Genomic DNA, 26,933 nt, shown 5'->3' on the forward strand with positions numbered 1-26,933 from the left:
TTGCCCCAGCCCTTTCTTAGCAAGAAGGTGTAGTTGTATTATGTACACTGTTAAGCTCCTGATGACTTTTGCTTGTGTTATGAAATATTATTTGAGGCAGAACTGAAAGGGGAGAGGTTTCTTGATGCTTCTTGGTCTGGCATCATGTTTTACACTCCTTCAGACCTGTAATCCTGTCTCTACATGGGACTGCTGTTGCAGGGGCCGGAATGCTCCGGGATGGCTGGAAACAAAAGCGCATATCCTTCCCGATGGGCTCTGTCACCAGTTTACCACTCTCTGACTATACTTTGTCACCATTCTATGCTACTGGCTAGGGCTCAGAAGTGTTTTGGAAGTACAGCAGTAGTTTTCCCTGAGCAGCATGATCTATTATATTATACCAAGGTACAATACTGTGGAATTAGGGCGGCTTGTTGTAAAGAATACTGACTTTTGGTTGGGTATCTGAAGATAATCACCTCCTCCACCCATTCTCTCTGTCCTTTCAGCCCTTTCTTCCATTCACGTAGACTCTGTGGGCAGCCACCCCTTTTCCCACATGCCTTTTGTGTTCTGCTGCCCTGTTCTCTGGTGCTCATGCAACTCTTTGCTCTAGCTGCGCTCTGCCCTCCACATCCAGTTCGGTACCTTTCTTGTGAGTGTTTTCTATCCCTGGCTTGTTTCACAAGCACGGTGGCTGCAGATAGCCATCTCCTTGGCATCTCAAAGACTCCCGTTTCTTCCTCTCCATATGCTTGCTGTAGCGGTTCCTGAGAGCATGGTTTTGGGTAAACTAGACAGATGTTGTTTTGTGCAGTTTAATTCTTGGGTGCAACACCTCTGAAGCCAGCTTTGCTGAGAGTTTGGGAAAATAAATGGGGCTATCTCCTGACCCTTTCATAACCTGCCAAAATTTTATCCCTGTTACCTTTTCGATGGCCATTTCCCTTTCTTTCATCTACTAACATGAGGATTGGTCAGCAGAGAGATACCAGAAGCAACAGTTGATGGACGCAATGCTCTTTAATAGTTCGCAACAATAATACACATTTTGTAAGCTTTCCAGTGAACTAGCCAAACAGTGGTTATTTTTCATAGTTAAACAAAGTAAAGGTAGTAAACTGAACAAGTCTTCAACAAAAGTTTCTTCTAAATAACACTAAAAAAGACATTTTTTAAATATTTGAAAAAGCATCAGAAATTCCATTTGTGTATAAGCACACCTTTCAAGTGGATAGATGAAATACTACAATGATTCCCTTATCTTTTCCTCAGTAGAAGGCAAGATCTCATTTCCAGCTTACAAGTTCTGTGTTCTACAGTTCATCACTCAACCACAACATTTATACCAGCGTTAGCACTGCAGACTACGATAGCTTAGCTATTATTTAGTTTTTCCAAGCATGCTCTCTGTTAGTGAATGAACAAACAAATGAACAATCATAATCTGCAGCTTCTACATTATCAACAGAAAGTGATGCCACCAGAAGTTTCATCTGGGTATAGCTTCAACCTTAAAAAAAAAAAAAAAAAAAAAAGTTTTGAGAGTCTGTTGAAATGTGCTTGGGTTTGGGGGTTTTTTTGGTGTGAAGGATTTTTGGGAGCTTTAGCTTGAGATGGAAAGTCGTAGCTCACATAATGCACTCAGATATTCTTCATTGTCAGGATCCAATGCGATGGCTTTCTCATAGCACTCAATCGCTTCAAGTTTCTCACCATTTAGATTATGAACAAGTCCAAATGTAGCAAAATCTGTTGCATCTCCTAAACCTCCTCGAATTCTCTGTTCCAACAACTTCTTCACAGCATTTCTGCACTTATTTCTTACATAAGAATCTTTTTCAATTTTCAGCACTTCTATGTAACACCTAATGGCTTCAGATTCCGATTTCATATGAAAACGCTGAAAATTGCCGTAAAGGTAGTAGAGTTGTTGTTTGTCACCATAGGATAGAATATTTATCTGAAATGCTTTCTGAAATGTCTCTTCTGCTTCTTCATACCTCTTTCCTTCTGCATACATGTTTGCTAGGTCAGTATGGGCAGAAAAAAATTTTGACTTTTGGTCAGTCACTGTTTTAAAATGAAAAATGGAAAGTCGGAGGAGTTCCTCCACTTGCTTTTGAGGTGGGTATCTTGTAGTCTCTTTCAATTGAAACAGCTTTGCTCTGTAGCAGAGTCCTAGTTGGTGATGCAAAAAGACAGATTTTGGTGTCACTGCTAGGGCCTTTTTCAAAATCTCCAGTGCCTTGTCCACTTGTCCTTTCCTTCTGTAAAATTTAGCAGCATACCGCAGTAAATAAGGAAGATCTGGGGTTTTCTGCATTGCTTCTTTAATGTACCTCTCCCCTTCATCAACTTGCTCTAAGTCCTGAAGTTTTAATGCAAGTAATGCCATAATGAAAGTATCATTTGGATTCAGTTCCACTGCACGCTTCAGGGGCTTGAGGGACAGGCTTACATCTTCGCATTGTCTGTGAGAAAAATCTTCCAAACGATACATTGTTATTGCATAGCCGGCATTAAATTCCGGGTTATTGGGTTCATTCTTCAGAGCATTTTCAAAGCAATTCTTTGCTCTCTTGTAGTATTTTGCCCCAAACTTTAATAATGCCCATCCTTGCTCAGCATAGACCTCTGGAAGCTGAATCTTCCACTGAGCACTGCTTGAAAGCTTTCTGCAGCTGTTTTCCACTTTGCTTACATAAGTTTGAGCTTCTTCGTATCTCTTCATGTGGTAATATATCCAGGCATAGTTCCCCCAGGTAACAAGACTTCTCCTGGCAATTTCATCTGGATGATTTTTTTTAACTTCTTCTTCAGCTTTTTGGAGATTTCTCAGGGCTTCCTCATTTGAATTCTTTAGGTGGCATACATAGGATAGTAGATTATAATTTGTGATGTTGGATTTTTGTAAAAATTCGATCTGATCGCCTATTGTTTCCTCTAGCTCATCGAGATCCACATCCTGCTTCAGCAAAGTCCATGTAAAATGACATTCTAGCTGCAGCAGGGAGCTCTTCAAGGAATTCTTGGAAATGGTACTAGAAGAAATCAAAGAAAAACTTACTTATACTGCATTTGCTTTTTGCTACTCTTGTTTTTAAACCAGGCATGATGTACTTCAAAAGCAGGCAATACCTCACCTGGTGCCACTAGTCAACAATACTTCAAACAAGCCAAAGCTGTGGGAAGCCATAGGTCTAAAGAGCTGAACAGTTATTTTAGTAATTCTCCTTGCCAGTGTATGAAGGCACCTCTTACATAGCAACAGAGCTGGTGGTCTGGATGTCAAAGAGGAGGGCTAGTCTCTATGGTAAAGCTGGCACACCTCTGGGCCTCAGGAACATATTTCCTATACTGGGAACAATTGCTGAAGCCTACCCAAAAAGAGGTAATCAAATAAAAAACTTCCCCCAAAATACAGAGAAAGCGATATAGTACCTTTCCCATGTCTCTGTATATTTTATGGTTTGCTTATAAATTTCATTTTGAATTTCCTGCATTTGTAAACCTTTGTTTGTTGGATCATAGCACCATTTTTATGTTATGATTATACTCATGTATCCAGTAGCCAGCTCCCAGATCCCACCAGTCTGCCCACTTGCTGGCACTTGGGTGTACAGGCCCCCAGGGGCGCAACCCCCCTCCACTTGCTGGTACAGACCACACACTCACTCACTCACTCACCCTATGGATCCCCAGGAGCTGGCTTTGGACATCCAGCAGCTGGTCAGGGATCCTCTCTCTAGCCGGGTGCCTCACCCCTAGACACACATGCACGCATACCGACCAGATCCTGTTTACGTATAACTGGTCCTTATTTCCCCTTTACCCCTCTCTATTTTTCAACATTTGTTCCTTCTCAAATCACCCAGATGCCTTGTTTTCCTGCCTTTGGTCCCGTCCCCAGACATCCCTTAATAAGTCTCGCGCGATCCCCAAATCCTTTTCCCTGCATCCCGTAACGTGTCCCGCATCCCTAGGCGGTTCAGACTGTAAGGCGCTCCCATAGACCCCTGGTGCTGGGTGTGCCCCCGGCCCGTGGGGCTGAGGGTCCCCTGGGGCAGCCTTGGGAGGGCTGGGTGGGGGCTTGTGTCCCTGACCGGGGCACCGGGGAGCCCCCACCTGCCCTCGTGCCTCTGTGCTCCTCTGCGTGCGTGGGGATGGGCTGATGGCTCTTGGGACGGGCCGGGGAGCAGCCGGGGCAGGGTGTTATCTGGGTTGCCCCTCCTGCCGTTGCCTGCCTACGCCCCTGTGTGCGTGTGCACACCAGCTTTTATCACGCAATCTGTCAAGGAGATAACGCTTTAGTCCATATTGTGCTCTCCCTTAAAGAAGGAATTATACATGACTTTATAACTGAGGCTTCTCTGTCAAATCCTTCTTTGTCAGAAAGACTTCTCTGGTCTCCCTGCTGTAAAACCCAGAGGGTCTAACAGCCTGCATGGTACTACCTGTGCTGCTGCTCAACTGCACAATCATGTAAAAGAGGAGATGTCTTTTGCGTAAAAAAAGGGAGTGAGTGGAAAGACTGGAAAATTATGAGGAGGCAAATCAAAGAGGAATCAGGAAGCAATTCCTACAGGTTCTGGGGCAGTGGGACAGGACGCTGCGGAAAGTGACACTATACACATTTCCATCCAAACCATCTGACACAGAGGTACTGGAGGAAGGTCAGACAAAAAAGGTATTTATAAATGCTGCTAATGCATAAGTTTGTCTTACAGACTTCTTTGCCTTTCTCAAATAGCCTCCTCTGCCTAACTGACACTGTGATTGGTATTAACAGCAGTTCCTAATTAGAAAGCTGTATGTGAGGTAATTACAGTTCTTCTGGGATGAAGGGGAAGTGAGAGTAAGTTCCTGTTATTATCACTATCTTGTTAGAAACCTTTGGTGGTGAATACCACAGAACAGATATTGGCTCCCAAGTCAGCAGGAATAGCTTGAAGCATTTAAGTAGTCCCACTCAATTCAAAATGAAACTTGTGTTGTTTTTTATTGCCTCAGCTGAGAACCATGACAATGCACACAGCTGAAGACAACAGTGGAGAGTAATTAATGAAAAGACATATGTAGAAAATGAATATTCATGAACATCACAAAAACAGGTTTGTGATGCAGATTAAACACAGTTTGGCTTAGTTCAACACATAACTGGTAAATGCAATTTCCAAAGTTGTCATAAACATCTTGGCTTTGCCCTATTTGAGTGTGTGTATGTGCCTCTATGCATGTGTGACAGCCTTCAGAAGATGTTACCCCCGCCCGTACGCTCCAACCTGCAGCCCAGAACCCGCACTGCCCTGTTTGCTGGTCTTCGCAGTAGTAGACATCAGAAAGTAAATTCTCAAATGCATCAGTGCCAGTCACCCATTTGGCTGGGCACCAGCTACGGCTGCAGCCTGGATTTCATCCCTGAACTGCATGCACACAGTTTTTCTGTCAGTTCTGTTCACAAAGACTGGCCCTTGTTGGAGAAGCAATAACAATACAATATTTAATAGCATCCTTATTTTATTTTGATTCTTCCAGTAAATATTCTGTAAAATATTTGCTGCTGTTTGGATCCCCAAAGTCCCTCACTGCTTACATTTATGTAAATAATAAGCATTATTTTCCCATGGCATAGCAAAAAAGCATCTTTTGGAGACTGGGTTGCTTGCTTACCTCATGGCTTTCCTTCTCTGCTCACTTGTCTTAAGGCAGCTTCAAGACCAGAGGAGTACTGCTCACTGTTGTTATGACTTCCCTTTTATGTGCTCCAGCCCTCACGTGATCTATGAGTAATTTAACGGGAACCAGAAAGTGAAACTTCAGTTTATGCCTGAATCTGTAAAAGAAGCTGGAACAGCCTCCATTAGGGGAATAGAAACACATGAGTCACTAAGCTGCTTTTTTTCAGCTTGGCTCCGTGCCATGCATTACATTGTGTTGTGAAGAATGTGGCAACAGCTCGTAATAGCTTCCAGCGTTTACTTTGTTCAAATCCAGAGGCATCTACGATAAGGAGAATATTTCAGGCTAGTATAGGCTGACCTGGTTATCATGCATAGGCTAGGGAAGGGTCATTTCCCCCTCCTGCCTCTGCTGATGCATCTTTGCACAATTTTGCACCATGCTTTAGGCTCCTGTTTTATTGGCATGGCGTCATCCACACGGCACTCACACAATGGCTTATCGCCCCTGCCTGCACTCCTTCATCCTGCGCCTCCACATCGCAAGGTCTCTGCTGTTGTGCCAGGCCTGTATTTCTCCGCGCTATGCCACTGCCTAAGAGTACTAAATATCTCATCCCACCTAGAACAACTGTTTGTTGCTGCTCCCTACATAAAACTGCAGTTGTACTGTGCAAAGATAAATGAAAGTAGAACAAATTAGATACAGTCAGTTCAAGAAATTGCTGTCACAGTCGTGCCAGGCAAAACAAAACTGCAGGCAGGTCAGGACAAGCTCAAACAGAGCAGGCCTGGCAAACCTCGGTCCGAGGCAATGCAAACTCAATGCAAAGCTTATGGCCTGTTGCTAGCAACAGCAACGCCGTGTTACAGGGCTACACGTTAACAAAGAGATGGGGCACGGGTTGGCTACTGGAGCACCTGTACGTATAAACAACTCACTGATGCTTAGTTTAAAAAAAAATAAAAGCAGACCTGGCTTGACAGAACTTATTTTAGGGGTAACAAAGAGATCAAAGAAATAGTATCTAACATATGTAAATAGCACTATATATAGTAAATTCAGATGTAACCTGAAGCTGCAGACCAGTGAAGAAAAAGAAAGGTGTAAAAGCACGTTAGCAAGCATATAAAAATGACCCAAAGTGGATCCTGGGGAGAGGAAGAAGAAACCACCAGCATTAGTATCATGTTTCTCCCAAGAAAGGATGCCAGTGGCTGATGTCTGTTGGTGTTGTTTCCCCCAGCAGCCTGAAGCCACTGAGCTGAATGTCCAGAGGAGCAATCTCTAGGGGAAGGAATAGAAACCAAGAAGTGTCCATGAGCACGCGTGTGTGCGTGTAACAATTTTAACCATAATATTACTATTATTGTGACTTTTTCTGTAAATAAGTACTTTAACTGCATTGTTTTTCTTTCTCTTTGTGTAATAATTAGATCTAGACTAATGATAATTCTTGTATTAGACTAAGATTTTCATTATACTAACAAAAAAATTCTTGCCTTTACCTGAGTTGCTTCCTCTTTACCCATAAACATGATCTTTTAAATAACATTACAGAATTTCTTTCCATTCTTGAATCCATTCAATTTTAAAATGTGACAACATATTGTTAAGAAATGTGTTTAATTAGATACTGTCTAACGACTTTTCATAATTAATATCTGTAGAATTTGAGCCCCCCCCCCCCCCCCCATTTTGTAGGAATAAGCAAATAAAAATGCCTATAAGGGTGCCTCACGAGGCTTCTTATTGTTCCTGGTATATGACGGTGTCAGCTCCCCTCGTTTTGTGAGATTTTTAGTGGAGGATGCACGAGGTTGTCCCTCTGTCCTAACAAGCCAGAAAGTCATTTACATCAAACCTCATTATCACCTCAGAACTGCTGCTGCTGCCATCATGTTCAATCTCTGCAATTACCGACAAGAATTAACAGTATTCCAAGCTTTTATTTATAAATTTATATAATCTCCAAACGCCAATTTGTATGTTTTCAAGAATTTTAGATTCTGGCTTATAAAAGTTTATCTTCTGCAGTATGAACAGTCCGTATCCCTACCCTCACAAGTGTGTAGGAAGCATCTACGTAGGGCGCAGCGAACCTCTGGATCTGGCTGCACTCCTCCTCTGGGTTTGGCCAGGTCGTGGCTCTGTCCGGCCAGCTCCAGCGACCCTCGGTCTGCCTGGGGGGGAAGCCGGGGCAGCCCACAAGCCGCTGGGGAAGTGCTGTCTCAGGGAAGGCTCCCGGTGGTGTGGGGAGTTTCAGCTGGCATGGAGTGAACTCCCGGTAGGCAGTAACTCTTCAGGACAAGGCTGCCCTTTGCCTTTCCCTTCTTTCCCTTCTTTTCCTTCTTTTCCTTTCCTTTTCCCTTCTTTCCCTTTCCCATTCCTTTCTTTCCGTTTCCCCTTCTTTTAAAAACCAAACAAACCAAAACAAACAGTCTTACATAAGAGAACTTCTGGTTTCTACAAGAAGTTGGAGAGCCTTAGTAACACACACACCTCTTGTGTCTCATTTAAGTGATTGTTTGTGTGTGGGGGGGTTTTTTGTTGGAGCTGATGTTTCACAGCTCAAGATAAAGGTTAGTACAGCTACTACTCTGAGTAGCATGCAACCTTCTAGCAATGAGGTATTTGATAAGTAGTGAAAAGAGGCAGTGAATTGGGAAGGAAAAAGGATTAGGGTATCTACACAGATTAATGTATTTTATGGAAAATAAAGGCTGCAAGTAGTTGTAGAAAAATGTATTTAAAAGGTTTCTGTAAGGCCAAAATCAAATATGGACACTAATGATTCACTATGCTACTAAGTATACATGGGTTTCTTGTCTCTGCATCTGTCCCAGGTGTTTGTTTTCCTTGGTACTTTGCTTGGTACCTAGCTTGGTACATATGGGAAAATGCAGGAATTTTCCTTCTGGAATGCAAAAATTTGTCCTAGTATCCATATTTTTAGAAACTTAGTTGCATCTGTATGCTTTGGTTTGATGCAAATGCCTATTGAATAAAATAAGTGCAGGAAAATGCTTAAAATAGAGTAAATGAAACTAAGAGAGTAGTTATGCAATGCCTTTCTGCGGCCATCTTTGTAACTCGCTTGGCACAGCACAGGAAACTTCAGAAATACTTGTACAGCCCTGCTGCTTTCACTTTGGGGCTGACTGGAATCAGGGAGAGCTGCGTTGCATAGCAGCAAATGCCAGAGCTTCTTGGAAAACACTTGTGCAGAAACGGGCTGGAAACAACAACTGCATTCATATTTAATACAAAGGCTTTGTTCACTTGAGTGTTCCGTACAGATACAAGAATCGGGAATGGCTTCAAAAATATCTCTACATTTTAGGGAGAAAACTCTTATCTGTACATTTCCTTGGAGCTGAAATGGGTACCTGCTGACAAAGAATTCTCCCCTGGTAGCATTAGCCCAGCCAAACAATTGCCTGAAATGCAGTTTTTATTATTAAAATATTGTAAATGAACTATACCGTAGTAAATGACAGGATCACTTTAAATATCTTATTCTATGCTGTTTTCAATTTAGCCTAGTTTAGCATATAAATAATTACCATCTTTGACAGCAGCAGTTGTGGCATTTTATAACTTGGGTTTTCCCCTAGGGGGAAGAATACCCTGTAATTAATTTGACAGAAAACACGAGTGAATCACTGAGCTATATTTTTGCTACCCGAGTTCTTCAAAACCAAATGACCCTAAGAAAAGGAATGCAAAGGGTTGCCTAGTGTCACTTGTATCAAGTGATGTATCCATGTATCAAAACAAGGGGATGCTATGAAAACTTCAATGATTTTTCAATTAAAATCTTAATGCTTTCTAAATAAACAGAAACATTACTGTTCTTGACACATTCCTGCTCTACCACTGTGTATGTTATGTCAGGTTTCTGTATGACTCTGAAGATATTACTATAGTTGTAGTAACACAAACATTTATATTATGGGATTGAATTTGGTCCAAGTTTTTGCAAGCCTGGTCACACATCCCCTGACTACAGACACGCTTCTCTGGGAAATTATAGGTACGCGATACCGTGCCAATTAGTTGTCTCAGAACATAAAGATAAAACAGGTTTGCAGGAAGCTGATGATAACCCTGCTGGAACTGTGTGCCTGCATGCAACTTAAGCCCACTTGTGTTAGATTTTATATATTTAGACTACGCTCAAAAACGATGGCTAGATGATCTGTTTGTGTAGGAATAACAGTGATTGCTGACAACGCTGTATAGTTCTTACAAAGGACCGGCTCCTCCCAAGTGCAGGTGTTAGCACGCTTCGGGGAGAGGCCGTGGTGGGCGAGGCTTCACCCTCTCCTTGCTGCTGCCTTCTCCCTGGAGACTGCTGCGGGCTCTGCGGCGGGACCGGGGCAGAAGACAGAATGCACCCTCGCGGGGCGGCCCTGTAGGATTCTGGAGACTTCAGAGGAGGAGCAGATGCAGAAGACCAGGAGGGCTGGGAAGCAAAAATCACGGGCGCCGTTCTCGGGGCTGCACGATTTCTGAAAATGGAGTCTGGAGGGGCGGGGGGGGACCTACACAACGTTACTTGAGAAACGCCGAATCACGCCGCGCACCCCCGGCCCGCCGCCGGGCGAGGGGGGCCGGCAGAGGCCACAGCGGCCGGCGCCGGGAGCTGCGCGGGGCTCGGCGGTCGCCGCCCCTGGGCGGGCTCCCGCCCCGCGGGGCCTGGCGGCGTGGGCCGGGCGCGGTGGGCCGGGCGGCCCCTGCCGCCGCCGATAGGCCGCGCCGCATGGCCTGAGCGGCGCCGCCGGCCTAGCGCCGTCCTCCCGCCGCGCCGCGCCGCGCTCATCCGCGCTGGGAGCGGCGGGCGGAGTCGGAGGTCGGTCCCGGCGCGGCGGGAGCTCTCCGCGGAGGGCGGGCCATCCTGCCGCTGGGTGGCTCCGCCGGGCCGCGGTCACCCCAAGGGGGAGGTGCGAAGGGGTGCGGGACACACTCGGGCGCCCAGCCCGGCAGCGCTGTGCGGCGGGGCCGGCCGCGCTCGTTCAGCCGCTCGGGGCTGGACAACGCCTCCGGCCCGCCGCTGCCTCTCCGCGGCTGACAGGACCGCGGCCGCCCCCGTCCTCGCCCTGTCAGCCGGGCGGCCGCCCCTGTCACGCGGTCCCCTGCCGGTCGCCGCGCTCGGCGGAGGCGGCACAGAAGCCTCTGCGGGGCCCGCTCGCTGCCGCCCCAGCGCCGGGTTCGGCTTCTCCCCGCGGCGAGCCGGGGCCTCCCGCCTCCTTCCCGCAGGGCCAGGATGCGGGGCCTGGTGGTCGCCGCTTTCCTGCTGCAGAGCATCGCCGGATCGGGCGCGTTCGCCAGGCGGAGGAGAAATGTGGACCCCGAAACGAACATGAACATCGTGAGTGGCGCGGCGTTGAGGGAAAAGTGCCCGAAACTGTCAGCGGCTGTGGCCGCGGGTTGTAAGGGGGCGAGGAGAGGAGCAGAGGGGGCTGCGGGCGGCGTGCGGCCCCTTTACGGCTCCACGGCGCAAGGCCGGTGCCTCCCGCCCTCAGCAGCCGCGGCGAGAGCCCCGGGAGGCTTCAGGCACTGGTCAGCGGTCAGCCTGCCGCTTGCTGACACCCTCTGCTTACACGTCGTCTTTCTCTGCTCCTCCTTCCAGGTCCTTCTTGGTCCCCTGTTGCCTGTGGCTGATCTTTCTCTCACATATTTTCTGGTCCAGACCTGTGGTTTTTGCTAGAGTCGGGACACTCTTTCTTAACTGCTAGAAAAGCGCATGTTTATGAAGCGTACTCGTGCTGCTAGCACGATGCTCCCGTGTTCTTACCCACAACTGCTTTTCTTCCCGTTTGGCATTTACTCTCTTAACTTTATTCTCCTTCTGCCGCAATAGCCAACTCCAGAAAATATTTGCTCTTAGAAACTGGTGTTAGTTCCCCTTTCCTCTGCCCCATCTAAACAGTGCTATTTTCTCATATGTGCGAGAAGATACTTCAAGCTAGAAATGCTATAAGAAAAGAAGTGCTTGAGTCGTTAGTATCATCTAAATATCATTTCAAGGACTGAAAATAGTCATTTAGTCTAAGGCTAATAGCATTTGAATGGAATTTAGCCTTAAAATCATTTTGGAATGTTAACGTCACTGTGGATGATTAAAGATATATTTAAAAGAAATAGCATGTTTAATTAAATGCTCCTTCTCTTCCTTGCCCAGCAGCCTAACAGTAGAACTCCGATCATGTCTTTGCATTTCTTACATTTTTTCAAGGCACAGTTGGTGTCATAAAACCAATTAAATAGCAAGTTCTCTGTCATCATGGAGTTGCACCAAATGAAAATAACATAAAGCCCGAGACTTAAGAGATGGGAGATAAACCTATTAATGAAATCATAGCGTTGAACAAGTGTGGGGTTCTTTATTATGATTTTCTTGTTTGGTTTGTCAGCAAAGTCACTTAAAAGCCCTGCAACAGACATAAGGTTTGAGGAGAAAGGCGAGTAACTACGAGCTGAGGTGGCAATGTCAGCAGCTCACACATGTGAAGAGTGTGACCTTAGTGTTTTAAAGCTGCTGTATTTATGGTTCATTTCAGCACATTGCCTAAATATGATTGTGTCTTCTGTATAACAGAGAATTCAGTAAATCTGCAGTGTTTTTAAAGAAGCCTTTCCCTTCAGGAGGGATGAATTCTTCCCTCCTTCTCTTCTTCCATATGCCCCTGTGATGCCAGTGGCTTTTTGCTGTCCTCGCTTGTTTGTTACTGGAAGATACCACTTTCCTTGAGACAGTTTCAATTTTTGTCTGCCAAATCTGCGTCTCGGTGTTTTGCCCTGTTATCATAATCTCCTTTTCAACACTTCAGTCTCCTTTCTCACTGTAAGCAGCGTGTGAGTAACTAATGTGACAGTGGATGGGGACAGGCTAGGGAGTCCTCCCAAATTCCTAGGATGAGGTTTGTGCTCTGGCTAGTTCCTGACTCCATACTGAGATAAGTCTCATAAGAAAACCTGTCCGCATCAAATAGGCGGGTGGTATGGCACATTCCTTTAATTTCACATCCCGCCTTTGGAAGGAACCCAGAGTACTTGCACATGTTAATGAACTGAGGAGCCTGGCAGTCTGACTCCAAGGTGGTTTCTTTTCTTTCTTCAGAGTCAGATTATTACCTTCAGGGGATACCCTAGTGAGGAGTATGAAGTGACAACAGAAGATGGGTATATCCTTTCTGTTAACAGAATTCCTTACGGAAGAAAAGGCCATGGGAGGAGCAAAGGTAAGATTTATGTCTGCTTGGAAAAATGGGAAGTCATGAAAAAGGCGTCTGATTTATAAAACTCCTGTAATAATCCAGAAAAAGATTAAAGACTATATGACCTATGCAGGTAGAATGTTTTATTGGTGAATGTTATGGCCCAAATAGATTAGGCACATGTAGAGTGACTTGAGTAAAGGAGGGAGAAGCAGTTAGAAAGCTATATTTTCCTGACATTGCCTTTTTATGACATTAATACAAGTCCTTCATTGTTGTTTGATTTTTTGAGGGGTTGAGATTTGTTGGGGTTTTTTAAGTGATAAAGTCTCTTGAAAAGAGATTGATTGCAACATTGTTGGGTTATTTCAAACCCCATTTTAAAAAATGTTTCTTTGTAACAAATAAGTTTGTTAAAAAATGCCTGACCATTTTCAGAAGTAGGGGCAGTTCACATGCCTCTTTGGTGAAATATAACTAAACTACAAGAGTTCCCACTAGAATGTTCACAAAATAATTATTTCCTGATTTCTGCATAAAATAAGAGTTCGTTTGTCAATTTTAACCTCTCTGAAGCTCCGGTTGCAGTAAGGTACAAACCAGACCAATACTTCATACTACTGGGGTGTCATATTTTACACAGCTGCTTAAATAGGTAAAACAATATAATGAGATAAAATCCCTTCAGAACATCTTGAGTACAATGCATTTAAAAATATATTGCAAATTAGAATACGTAACAGGTAGTTGACAGTGTAACAGTCAGCCCAGACCAGGTTGTTTTATGGATGTGATTTGATGGGGGACTGGCAGGAGCATTGGCATGTACCACCAGAGCACTGTTACAAGCTGTAAGAATTACTGGGAAAGGTGGTATAAAACCATGGAAGAGATGCAGGGGGTGTATAGGTGAGGAGGTGGGGGAGAGGAAGTATAGGGGAATGTAAGCTGAAACATAACGGAGCGATATGGGAAAAGGTTTTTGCAAGGACTGAGTGATGGAATGCTTTAAAAATGGGACAAATATATGTGGAAGAGGAGAGACGCGTAGCCTTTGACTTGCTATCCTCGTACACTGCATATGGAATTAACAGTGTATTTGAATAGCAATGGCTGAATTTGATATCAGTCTTGTCGCCACCCCTTATAAAAGATCCTACAGACAATCGCATGCATACAACAGCAGTCTGTTTGTATAGAAACTGTACACTTTCTAAGGACTGCCTCAGAACCCTTTGGACTGAAAAAAACTAGGATGAGAGGTAAAAACATGGAGCAGAAAAAATCAGTGATTGTCCTATAGCCTTGGGTGTGAACAAGACCTGTGGAAAAACCCTCCTCTGCCAAAGGCCAAGCAACAGTCTTCCTGCCCTTATCTGTTGGTTTTGTATGAGTTAGGATGTTTGCACTGTCCGCTGTCTCTCACAAGGTGGGTGTGTAAAGATCAGTGCATGGACGAGGCCAGTCAAACCTGGCAGGTGTCTTTGTACTTAAGCATTTCAGAGAAGCTCACAGGAAAAAGACAGGCTGCCTTTGTACCTGTTGATTTTGTCGAATCCTTCATTGATGACAGAAGCAAACAGAAGTTTCCTGACCTGTGGGAATTCTCCACATTCCCCTTGCCACACCCTCGACCCCAAGTTCATGTTTTGCAAAGTGCTTTAATTTTAAAAACAACGATTACTGAGCACATTTGAGGAAGTATGATCTCCTAGAAGAATGAAGATTTCAAAGTTCATGTTGATCTTAAGTTTTTATAGACTTGGTATCTTTTCTCAGAAAGATACCAATGATGTGTTACTGCTGACTTAGCGTATATATGCCATAATTCTTCTTTTGCAATACCTGCATAATGTGAATCGGATCCCTTGGAATTATGTATCACATGATGTTTTGGAACAAAAGCTATAGTTCTTCAGGAAAAAAAAAAAAAAAGGGAAAATGTTCAGACAACCTAAAAGCAAAACATCAATGATTTTTGGTTTTAGTATTAACTAAAAATCTAAAACAACTGCATAGCATGGGTAAGAAGGGCATGGAAATAAGTCTGTCTTCAGCTTCTTGGGGGTGCAGTGAAGAGAACAAAATGTTCTATAGATGAAAGGGTAGTTTAAGGCCCTACTTTTCTTATTCCCCCTCTGGGGTTTTTAGGATAAGAGGTGATACAAAATTATTATTGTCCAAGTCAGTTTGTCATATGATTGTGCAATTCATGTGCAGATCTGGTGACTGCTTGGTAAAATGAAAAAGGAACTGGCAGAAATTGGAGGCTAATAGGAGAACAGAATTAAAGCATTAAAGCAGTTGAACAGTTTTCCCCTTCCTATGTTATGAAACATGCAAGTAGCAGCTTGAGGAGAGCCTATTCTTCAAAAAATCAGAAGTTGTTTGATCTGAGTTTGGTAAAAGGGAAGAAGGTATCAAAGCTAAAAGTGAACATTACTGAAAACAATTTTAATGTTGGGCTTGAAAATCCTGCACACTGTTCATAAGGCAATGAAGTATTACTGCCGCGGAATAAACAGTTGCGTTGTACTGTCTCCAGTGCCAGTTTGGCACTGCTGGAGATTTGCTCTCGTTGCAGGGACAGTATGCCACATGGGAAAAGCAGGTACTGAAAAGGTTCCTCGTCACAGGTATAAAGGTTGCCAGGAGGCAGGAATATTGCTAATTTGGATTTTGGAACTCACAGTGAACATTTATGGACATGACCTGGAATGGAGGGTGTAGGTGACTGAAACAGTTGTGATTTGGCTGTTTCTGCTGAAAGATCCAAGTCTAAACTATCAATGGAGGAAGTATTGCGTGAGTTAGTATTGTAGTAGAATGATGTGTCTTTGGAGGAGGTAAATTCCTGAGTAATCTCTGGCATTGAGCTAAAGTTACCATGTTATCAGATTTCAGTTATTAAAGCAGAAAAAAGCCCCAAAACACCGGTGCTACTGCGAGATCCAGAGACAGGTCTTTGGATTTTCTGAAGGTCATGTTCCTCCTAAAGGATTATACGTTAATTTATTTTCTTTGTGTAGAAGCAGGAACCTTCAATTTTTTAAATCTGTATTCCAGATAAAGGTGTCATTTCCCTTTTAAGGTAGGGAAAGTCAGGAGAGACGCTTCCTAAATTCCACCTGGGTCTTGACTGTGGTTCTTTTAACTGCTTAAGTCAAGGGGAGAAAGTCCTTTGAAACAGATTTCCTTGTTGGCTACTCGTACTGCTCTTCAGGTTCTGCCAGAGCTTTGTTAATGGAAGGGAGTTGCATAGAGATAATACCAGTACCAGCTGCAGAGATTTCCACAGCTCAGCACCCTAGTTTGGCATTGTTTTAACTGGAAAACAAAGATCTCCGTAGCACATATATGGGAATGCCTTCCCCAGGTTTAGGGGCAGGGCAAGGGTCATAAGTATTTTCGCTGTCTCTGTGTTTGGGCCACTTTGCTGAGTATTTGTGAGCTTGAAACAGTTGTAAGGACTACCTGTATTTTTCTTGTAGCTCCTGCTTTTCTCATGTTTGCTTATTGCACATTTGCTGTCTGTTTTGAACTTCAAGGAGTCTTTTGCTCTAGTTAGGAAACTAACAAGTTGCTAGTTTAAAATTCTTAATGATAAAAAGCAGCTTTTTGTGAAAACGTGATTTCATGGCACTATGAATATTATACAAATTGGTAATCTTAGTAGATTAATCAAGTAGATTAAATATTCAAAGTGCAAATCTAAAGCAGATTTTCAATAACTCACTTGAATTATTCTTAGGCATTCAATTCCAGATGAACAGGAAGCTATGATAAATGCTTTATTTTTCAGGTCCGAGGCCTGCTGTGTTTCTGCAGCATGGTTTGCTTGCAGATGCCAGCAATTGGATCACGAACTTAGATTACAACAGCCTCGGCTTTATGCTGGCAGATGCTGGCTATGATGTATGGCTGGGAAACAGCAGAGGGAACACCTGGTCCAGGAAACATATACACTTCACTGTGAAGCAAGAAGAATTCTGGGTTTTCAGGTATCCTTGCTAGAGAAACTACACATGCTGTTTGCGAGCAGGCTTCTCTTCCTCTCTCTGCCCGTCATCTCAGTTCAGTCACATTGTGAATGTACAAGGTATTTTTTTCTGGTTACTTGTGCTGTCACATATGTAGGGGCGATAAAGGGAAGTTTTATCGTCAGTATAGTGTCCTGAGACAGCCTTCATACGTGGTCAGTAGAACGTTAATTGCTTTCACTGGTGCTTGGTGTGAAGACTCAATCACCAGAGTGTTCTGCTTCATCCAAAGGAAGCTTTTCTTTATGTCCAGACAACTGATCTGCAGTGCAGTAAAGCTCTGTGCAGCTGTTCCACACTGATAACTTTACTTACACAAGTGACTTTTTATCTTTGCTTTGTAGCTTTGATGAAATGGCTAAGTATGACATTCCAGCCTCAGTGGACTTTATTTTGAAGAAGACTGGCCAGGAACAAGTATTTTACGTTGGCCATTCACAGGGCACCACAATGGGTATGTGAAGAGATGCATTCGTTAGAATATATTGGGTTTGAAATGATACCAAGTTCCACATATGTGGTTTAATGTTGAAAAAATAGGGATTTTGAAATCTGCTTCTGGTTCTTAGCTGCTTCCTGGAATATTCATCAACATTAAAAAGAAAAGACTTAACCTTTCTGTGTTTACTTGAAGTGGGAAGCTACTGAAATGATAAATTGAAGTCACAGGTAGCCACCAGTACAGTTTCTATTAAAATAAATTGATCAACTGTGCATAATAAAATTAGAATCATTAGGCACGTAGCATAAAGATTCCCATTTCCAGAATATTTTGCTGTATGTAAAGCCTGGCTCAGGTGCTTTTAGACCTGCAGATAGAAAGAGCTGAAAGAGTGTTGGGTTTGTTAGCTGAACTTGTTTTTCAGAAGAAAACAAATCCTTCTGATTTGCTTCATTTAATTTGTGTTCCATAGTAACTAGATTAATTTAAAATATCTAAACTGATCCTAGAGACAACAATTAAACTATTAATCTAAAAATACTTGTGCACACTCAATATATCTTAGATTTTATAGAATCACTGCCAGGTAAAATTCTCATCTAACTTGTATCACTGAGGTTTGTTAATTATTCTCATATTATTTACAGCTTTCATTGCTTTTTCAACTTTGCCACAGCTGGCTAAGAAGATCAAAATGTTCTTTGCCTTGGCACCAGTAGCTACAGTCAAGTTTGCCACTAGCCCTCTGGCAAAATTGGGAGTGTTTCCTGACCTGCTACTCAAGGTTTGTATTTGAGTGTAAATGTTTTAAGCCAAATGAGGTGTCCCTCTCTCTAGTTGAAAACAGCATAGCAACGAATGTTAATAGCTGTGATTAGATTAACATGTTTGACAAGAATACTGGGCCACTTTTCCATAATAATTCTATGGAAGTAAGCAGTGGCTTCTCTGGCTTTACTGCTGTCTAATGAGACAATTTGCATCAGTTTAAAGTAGTATTTTACAATTACAACTTAAAAGATTGAATAAAATTACGTTTTTCCATTTACATGTTTCTAGAATTTACTCTACAGAAATCACATGATTCATTAAATAGTTGGTCTGTTTTAGAAGAGTCATATGATAGCTTTATACAGAATACTTTTTCATGAACTTTAACAGATTTGTTTCACAATTAACCATTAAGTATCAGAAGAGGATCCTTCAGAGGGTGATTAAGAGCAGGATCTTTATTTAGATGCTGTGAATCATCCTCTGGAGGAGTTTACCTTTCCCCATTAACATCAAAGGGAATATAGGCAGACTGGCAGGCTGCAGTAAGTGCCTGAAGTCAGACATTGTGAACACCCTGCTATATGTCATTTTTAACCATCACTTTTCTTTCCACCACCCATGGAGATTCCCACACAGAGCTGTTTGTTCTGTGAGGTAAACCCTTCTCTATCGTACCTTGTACACATTTAATGCGTGTCTGTTTGCATTATTAGTTCCCTGCTCCAAAGGCAGATACAAAAAAGTGATAGTAACAATTGTGGTCTCCTGTTCCTCGTGTAATGAACTTTGTCTAATGAGGTTAGTAGCTGATCAGTGTCCTGTGCAGATGTTCATGTTGTGCTGAGGAACTTGATTCTCACGGTGACTTGCAAAAAAACTGGAGTGCAGAAGTACATGACAGCCACAAACCCATGGGTCAGGAGTATCTTTAAAAAGCCGTGTCACTTTTTAAGGAAGTGCTCAGTGGGTTGTTTTCAAATCCTTGGATGTATCAAAAATACTCATCAAGAGGAAGTGGCCACCACAGCTTATGCAACTTGTTTGTCTTACATGGTTTGAAAAGAAGAAGTTGCAAGCACAAAGCCATTTAATATTAGCAGATACAGCTTAAAATATTTTAGCCTTAAACAGTTCTGAGGACAAGAAGCTGTGTAGTACTCCTGTAAATACAGAATTTAAAACTGATTAGAATTTGAGGTTAGGATTGGAATTCTTTAATGATGGTCCTAGTTCCCACGTACTTTTTGTGGGGGTAATGGACAGCATCATTTGTAGCAGAAGCACTGTGACCTTCCCATTGGACTGCAAACAAGATTGATAAGGAGATAAATCATTTTCATATGACACACCTGTCACCAGTGCAAATGGAAATAATTACCTCCAGAATGTTATAGTATAAAAACTAAAACCAGGTCATTCTATGCAATTACATGTTTGTCCTACGTGTGTGTTATTTTGTAGGACATGTTTGGAAAGAAACAATTCCTCCCTCAGAATTCTTTGCTGAAGTGGTTTGCTACCCATGTTTGCACCCACAGAATACTTGATGACCTTTGCGGCAACATATTCTTTCTTCTGTGTGGTTTTAATGAGAGAAACTTGAATATGGTATGTTTTGGTGACTTTTAATAGCTGAGTTATTGTGAACTCTAACGCAGTATTGACTGTGTATCACTGTACTGATTGTCCTTTACATGTAATTAGAAAAAAACTAATGCCTTCTTCATCATACTGAGTTTGGATTAATATCTTTCCTTGGTATAGAGGTAGTTGCCCAGCTTGCATGGGTAGAATTAACCTTTTAAAACATTTCTGGAAAGCTAAAATACATTATTTTAGATCTGTTGGGGAAGTGAGTAAGAGAATGAATTAATATGATGGTGCAAGTATTTAATTCCTTTTGTAAGGAAGTGAGGAATAAAGATAACAGTTTTCAGCCATTTTCAAGAGAACTGTTGAAGTTTTCTGGTCTCTTGGTGGACGTGTGCAATTATTTTATCTGGGACCAATTTCTGACCCTGCTAATGGCTTCATCTGTGCTTCTAGTTCCAAGGGACTTGTTCACAGGACTTGTTTTGTTAACTGAAAGCTAGTTAACAGCAACTGGCATGAGACCGCCTTTTTTCGTAATGCTTCTTAAAGTGTTTCTAACTCCCTGAAATCAGTAGAACCTGCTATCAGTTTACTCACAGGTGGATGAAGGCTGAAGATTTTTTTTATTGGAGTGAGATAGAATTAGCATTATTTTTTTCACCATTCTGTGTGCAAAAATGTACATTTTTTGTATTTTTATATAAAGGTGAAAGTGCATTTTTTATTGATGTTTTCTTGCTCAGCACATACAGTTTTCATGGTTTTAATGGTGGATAATATTTTTTTTTCTGCCAGGATTTACATTTCCCCTGGGTATTTTGTACTTCCAAACTCAAAGTGTATGAAGTTCTGAATCACTTTGGACTGACAGCTACTAGTTTAGATGCAGAGTAACGCAAGGTTTCTCTGGAGGTCCATCTAAATATTAGTTAATGTGCTCCCAATTCTTACAATACTAGCACTTTTTAAAAGAGATTCTGAACATATAAAAAATGCTTAAGGGATATCATTATCAGGTTTAGAGTTCAGCTTTAAAGTTCTGCAGTTAATTGTAAGTAATCCCCAAAACGTTTGAACCTTTTACCTCATCTGTGTGTATGGCTCCAGTTAACTTTTGTTTATAACAGTTTTAGGAGGAATGGAAAGTTTTCTGTTAGTTGTTCAAGAAGCAATAATGGTTGCACTGTTGCATTGTGAGGAGTAAACCATATTAATTATCTTGTTGCAGAGCCGAGTGGATGTGTATTCAACACACTGCCCTGCGGGGACATCTGTACAAAACATGATCCACTGGAGCCAGGTAGAGTTTCCAGAATCTAAAATGTTCATGACACTAGCTTGTTTGTAGAATATTGATGTCTCTGATATTTAAATGGAATAAAATGCCAAAATATATACGTAGCATAGTCCAAGTGAAATTCTGGAACTGCCAATTGTCAGAATGGCAACTGTTCACTGCAGCTGCTTTGATGATACTGACTTATGGTGGCTCGCCCCTCTCCCCTATTTCTTTGGAGATAGGCTAACAGTAAGTACTTCAGGCCAACAAACAATACAATGGAATAACTTAACTCAGAGATGCTGTAACAAGTATTTGCTCCTCTTTCAGCAAACCCTGTTTTGATTACAAGTTATATTTTTAGCCAGTGAAAAGCAGCAGGCTTTCTGTTCTGTTCTATTCTCTTTGGCTTCATTTTCTATTTTATTAGTGTATTTTGAATTTCACTTCAGTGCCCAATTTCATGCCTGTGATGCTATTGTGCCTGAAGCTTGCTCAGCAGGCTGGCAAATATGAGAAGACGTTTGCCATGGAAGCAGTGGTCAGTGCTACTTGTGACTTGTAACTGGACTTGGTCATCTATTCAGAAGCAATGTGTTCTGCTTGTACATAGCTGTTCAAGTGTTGGCTTGGAAAGAAATTTGTGAAGACTTTTTTTTTTTCCAGATCCCTGTTATATAGACTTCTGTTTCTGAAAAATAATAGGTCGTAAATCATACAGAGTAGACTTTCTAAGAAAGCTCCAAGCTGTGTTCGTATACATGTAGACAGCAAGGTAAATATTTCTGAAACAAGCATGGAGCTGCCACATCCTGGCTTTGGATACACTAAACTGTTTTCCTTAATCTTTCCTACCACTGCTATGAAAGAGTGTGAAATCTTAAGGGACAAAGTCTAATGGTATTGAATGTTAATGTTTTCCACTCCTGTGACACTGGGCAAAGCAGTGACACTTGGCTTTGTTAATACTTGGCATTTCACTGTTTCTTGTGTCAGTTGCCTTTGCCAGTTCTCCATATGACCTATACTTTTTTATTCCTGCAATAGAAGTGTTGCAGTTCTTCTTTGTATGTGTGAATATTTATTTCTAGGCTGTGAAGACTGGGGAACTCAAAGCTTATGACTGGGGAAGCAAGGCTGCAAATATGGCTCACTACAACCAGGTAGACATCTTTTATGGATATGTTATAATTCTTGAGGCCCGCAAAAAAAGTCCTTGGGCACATCTCTGGGTGCTGTGTTTATGCTGCATGCTAAAGAGCCACTAGTGTTGCCCAGTAACCAACTGGAGATCTGCCTTTTCCAAAAAAAAGAAAGACAGGACTATAGAGCTCTGAGGTAGTCCTAAGTCAGTATGGAGCCCACACTTGGATACAAAGCTCTGATGGCACACTGTTTCTTGAGGGTCATCCTGCCTGCCTAGATCATGAGATCCCACTGCACTTCTCACAATAAGGCATAGACTGTCAATTCATGTGTATTGCTTATCTTCAGCCTGTTTCATCTCCACGCGTGTTTGTTTCTAAATTGCTGTATGCAATACTAAAAATATTTTGCCCCTTGCCACTTTAGTGACTGGGAAAGTTGGCAGTATCATACTTTCAGAGTAGCAATCATTTTTAGGATTTGATTAGGGTTTAGAAATAATTTGAATGGAATGCATACTCTGAGACTTCTGCTACCCTGCTGTCTTGTCCTGCTGTCTTGTAAACTCCTCAAACCAGATCTTTACTGCTGTAAGTGCTATAGTATTGCAGGACTCCTGGAGTTACATTTTCTGTTGAGTCAGGACTCCATCTCCATCTCTAGCTGCCCAAGAGAGGAAGAGAAAATGAGAATCTGATATATTCTTCTTGCATTTGCTAGTACATTACACTGCCGTGTAGTATCACACTGAAGACTTGTTCTTTCTAATGATTATGTTTTCACTTTCCCCCTCCGCAGTCTGCTCCCCCTTTCTACAAAATAAAAGAGATGACTGTACCAACCGCGGTGTGGACTGGTGGACAGGACTGGCTGGCAGACCCAAAGGATGTTGCTATGCTGCTCACTCAGATCACAAACTTGATTTACCACAAAAACATTCCAGAATGGGAACATTTGGATTTCATCTGGGGCCTTGATGCACCTTACCGCATGTATAATGAAATAATTAACATGATTAGGAAGTATCACTAAACCAGCATGGTATTTCAGAGTATTAGTTCACCAGGAATGCATCTTTTTGGAACATATGCTTTTCTGGCAATAATGCTACATTGTTTATTTATGATGCATTTTTAAAATGCCAGCAATGACTACTGAATTGTATTCATATTTGGTTTGTTTTTCTCAGTATTATTTCTCTCTCCTGCAGAAATCCTCATTGTATGCTGCTGATTTTGCACATGGTGGCATGGTATTCAAAAAACAGCAGTGTGACACTGCACAAAAGGACTATGTCATGTGCATATAAATTCAGTGACATGCCTGAAGACAAGTTAGTCCATTCAGCACCTCAGGTGCTTGACAATTAAAACAATAAGTATTTCACTGTGTGTAAAACACTGCCATTTCTCAGTACGTTGCCACTTCTGAGTACCTTTCAGAAGTACTCTTGGTACTGCAGTGACCCATTTGGTGCCGGTACTTTAAAAAGCACTTAGTGACTTTTTACTTTTTGATTATTTTAGCCATCACATACAAGTTGGCTACATCAGATGACTTTCTTTTTCAATATTGCCCAGAAGAACTGTCATGAAGCCAGAGAAGATCACCACTGTCAGTTGAAATCTCCTATTTTGGGACTGATTCATTGCTGCATTTTTCTTGATTTAATGGTGTCCCTGAAACCTTTCATATTTCATGTGCCAGCTATGGATAAGGAACGTTATTTGCCCTTGCAGATTCCTGGAACAAGAGAAGCAGTTAAAAGAAATACCACTTTCAGTTAGCTTTGTCAATAGGTTATGGCTTTCAAGGAGAATGATGTAACATATTTGTGTTTTGTTTTCTTTGCACTGACCACTAGAAAACAAGGTCCCCCAGTATACTACTGGCAAGGGAGGAGCCAAAGCACTAATTCTATAGCTTGAATGACTTAATTTGCATGGACTTTTCCACCTAATCATCTGCTGCTTTGAAGATCTGTTTACTTCTTAGCTGCTTATGTGGTGCTTGCCATCATTGTATTCAGCAACCGTACAACACCGTGGTGAAGCCTGGCAGTATTAACAGCAGTTTCCATTTGTCTTGGTTTCCACTTCAAAATGGGGCTAAGCCCTGATTTAATGGGGGGACAGGATTCACATCTGCTTCAGGGGTCTGACTTTGGAGCTGTAATTGTCTGTAGTCTAGGTGCCTTGCTCTTTCCATTGACTATGCAGAGGATTTTGGCTCCTCTGAATTGCACAAAAGCTCCGTGCCAAATGTAGATGTATAAACAATCTCCAGAGTCAGTTGTCTCAGTCCAGATGATAATTTCTGTGCCATGGTTGGATTCAACCCAGATTTCTGTCAGTAATCCCAACAGGATAAAAAGCCTTTTCTATATGGCATAGAAAATAGTGCATTTTAAATTGGGGCAAACTTTTTTTGTAAAAAAAAAAAAAAAAATTGCAAAAAGGTGCATAAGCCATAAATTAGGGTTTGTTCGTTTGATTTTTTTTTTTTTTTAATTCCTAATTCAGACTCAGGGAATCCTCGGCTTTGTTTAAGGAAAAAGTGGTTCATGATATTTCAGTTGCGATTCCTAGCAGGACCGCTAAGTCTGCTGTATATTTGTGGCAGCCATATTTGCTTCACCTTGCTGTGCTGAAAGGAAGTTTCTGTAGGAATCCAAAGTGGCTAACTTAGCAGTTGTGAGGGTATGTGATACAGCAAGAGCCATGTGCATCATGTTTATTAAGCTTGAGATATTTCAATAAACATGAGACCTGCTTGGAGATCGGAGCGGTGTTGTGTTTCACTTCATGTTGTTTCATGAATGCATGTGAATCTTTGGGACAGAATCCAGAAAGCTGAGTCTGTTTTTCACAACTATTCACCCATAGAACAAGTACAATAAAAAAGTAAAATAGCCAAGTAAGCTTCCATTTTACTTTTGTCCTGAAAGAGGCTTTTCCTAAGTCTAAAAGACCATTCATGTTGTTTTGGGGGACTTCTCTGAGACTTTTAAGTAAGGTACCAATTGTAAATAACTGCTCACAAGACGGAGTTATTTTCTACGCCTCCGGGTGAGGCTCCTTTCAAACCACTGACATGGTGGAAAGCTTCTTGTATCACATTCTTAAAGCTTGGGTAATTGGATCGCTTAACGGACTGTCTGGTAATCTCATAAATAGCATTTAACCACATAGTAAGGCAGGGAACTAATCTTTGCTGTGGTATGTTTGACCCAGCTTTTGACCTTTGCCATCTTCAATAATAAATATACTCAGGCTGTACCTTTCTGTACATTCTGAATACAGTAGAAGTGCAGTCAAGATAGCAGGATGTATTAAATCCTATGCGTTGCCAGCTTTGTCAGCTGATGAACCCCCTGTGTGCCTGGAAAAAAAGCCAGAATAGTGGATGCTTTACACAAAAGCCATTATGGAGCTTCTCTGCTTCGCTGGAGCAGGGATGGCTGTGGGAATTGTGAGCTGCTGTGCTCTCCCTGGCTTGCTAAAGTTACAAGCACTGTGTGAGAGGTGTCAGTGGAAGAACTGGGAGAGGTGTCAGTGGAAAGAAATGTGCAAAATAAGACACCCTGAGCATAGAGGAGAAGAGCGAGAAGCTTGGTCTAATAAGAATGAGCAATGATGAATGGTACATTTGTCAAAGCAGACTTACATACTTAGTGCCTGTTCTATAGACATCTTTGTGTTATAGGTGTATATATGTATGGTGTTGAAGGATGTACATATATATACGAAGCTGAACGTCAGCTTTTGATAATATAAAAGTGTACTAGCATAACAACAGAGGGCATCAGACACGATCCAGGGCTTTGACTTAGAGATGTACGACACAATTGGGCATATGAGGGCTTACGCAGACATAAAAGCACGTGGTTTTGTCCACATGTTGTGCTTTGAACTTGAAAAAGATTTTTTTATAGTCATCTGCAAGTATATTCACACTTTTCATTTCATGCAGAAGGCCTAAGGACGGTAGAGTGCGTGTAAGTTAGTGGTGCATACTGAATGATGTACTAGCTCAATGCAGAGCATTTTTACACTATTTAGTGATTCTGTATCTACTGATAACACTGACAAAAGTTTACACATCAACTCAAACAACATAGAAGTGCCTCAGCATCAGAAGTTGTGCTAAAACAGAGCTCCTACTCCTTTGGGCCCTGTAAGAGAAGCAGTTTTGTCAGCTTGGGAACAAAATAAACTAGTTTTCTATAAATTACTCTCTATGGTGAATGTGCCATACAAAAAAAAAAAAAAAGAAATGTGAATGTCATGAAAAGTTACAAATGGCTTTAACCTGTAAGATATGAGAGAGAAACCTTGATGGCTGAATAGGTTTTCTAATATATAATAAAAAGTGGCTCTTGGTGGAAGATTTTCCTATAATTAAAGTATTTATAACGTCTTCTCCCTTTCTTTCATGTCTTATAAAATGCAAACTCATGCTGCAGCATGGCCCATCATGAGCATGCTAATAATGGCCTCTCTTCTCCAGTAGCCTATTTTCAAATAACTTCATATGAACAAAATAATTGAAATCACCGATGAAGTAAAAATTTTTGAAGGTTGGATGGACAGTAGCCACACCTGTAACAGGATTGCCTAAGTCTTATCTTCTGAGGATACTGAGCTGAAAAGTGTCTGTATTGCATTCTGACTCCTCCAGAAATGATGAATGTGTGTAGTTGTAGAGGATGCGAATCAATTTCTCACTACTGAATTATGAATTCTGAATGAAAGAATTTTAGGATCCTTTCC

At 41.9% G+C, this 26,933-nt stretch overlaps 2 protein-coding genes across 2 annotated transcripts; one reads left to right on the forward strand and one right to left on the reverse strand.

Moving 5' to 3' along the window:
• Positions 1-973: 973 nt before the first annotated feature.
• On the reverse strand, positions 974-5,797 carry LOC142411262 (interferon-induced protein with tetratricopeptide repeats 5-like). The gene is made up of 2 exons (XM_075504869.1): positions 5,656-5,797; positions 974-3,026 (listed from the first exon to the last, which is right to left on the reverse strand). Exons 1-2 carry the CDS (start codon positions 5,658-5,660, stop codon positions 1,589-1,591), a joined length of 1,443 nt encoding a protein of 480 aa, XP_075360984.1. The 5' UTR covers positions 5,661-5,797; the 3' UTR covers positions 974-1,588.
• A 4,643-nt stretch (positions 5,798-10,440) lies between these two features.
• On the forward strand, positions 10,441-24,938 carry LIPA (lipase A, lysosomal acid type). The gene is made up of 10 exons (XM_075504870.1): positions 10,441-11,038; positions 12,791-12,911; positions 16,690-16,888; positions 17,272-17,381; positions 18,017-18,153; positions 19,605-19,751; positions 20,965-21,036; positions 22,107-22,178; positions 22,960-23,153; positions 23,372-24,938. The coding sequence occupies exons 1-10, from the start codon at positions 10,934-10,936 to the stop codon at positions 23,529-23,531; spliced, it is 1,317 nt and encodes a 438-aa protein (XP_075360985.1). The 5' UTR covers positions 10,441-10,933; the 3' UTR covers positions 23,532-24,938.
• The last annotated feature ends 1,995 nt before the right edge of the window (positions 24,939-26,933 follow it).

This window comes from Mycteria americana, chromosome 6 (assembly GCF_035582795.1).
Source record: "Mycteria americana isolate JAX WOST 10 ecotype Jacksonville Zoo and Gardens chromosome 6, USCA_MyAme_1.0, whole genome shotgun sequence".
NCBI classification, from domain to species: Eukaryota; Metazoa; Chordata; class Aves; order Ciconiiformes; family Ciconiidae; genus Mycteria; species Mycteria americana.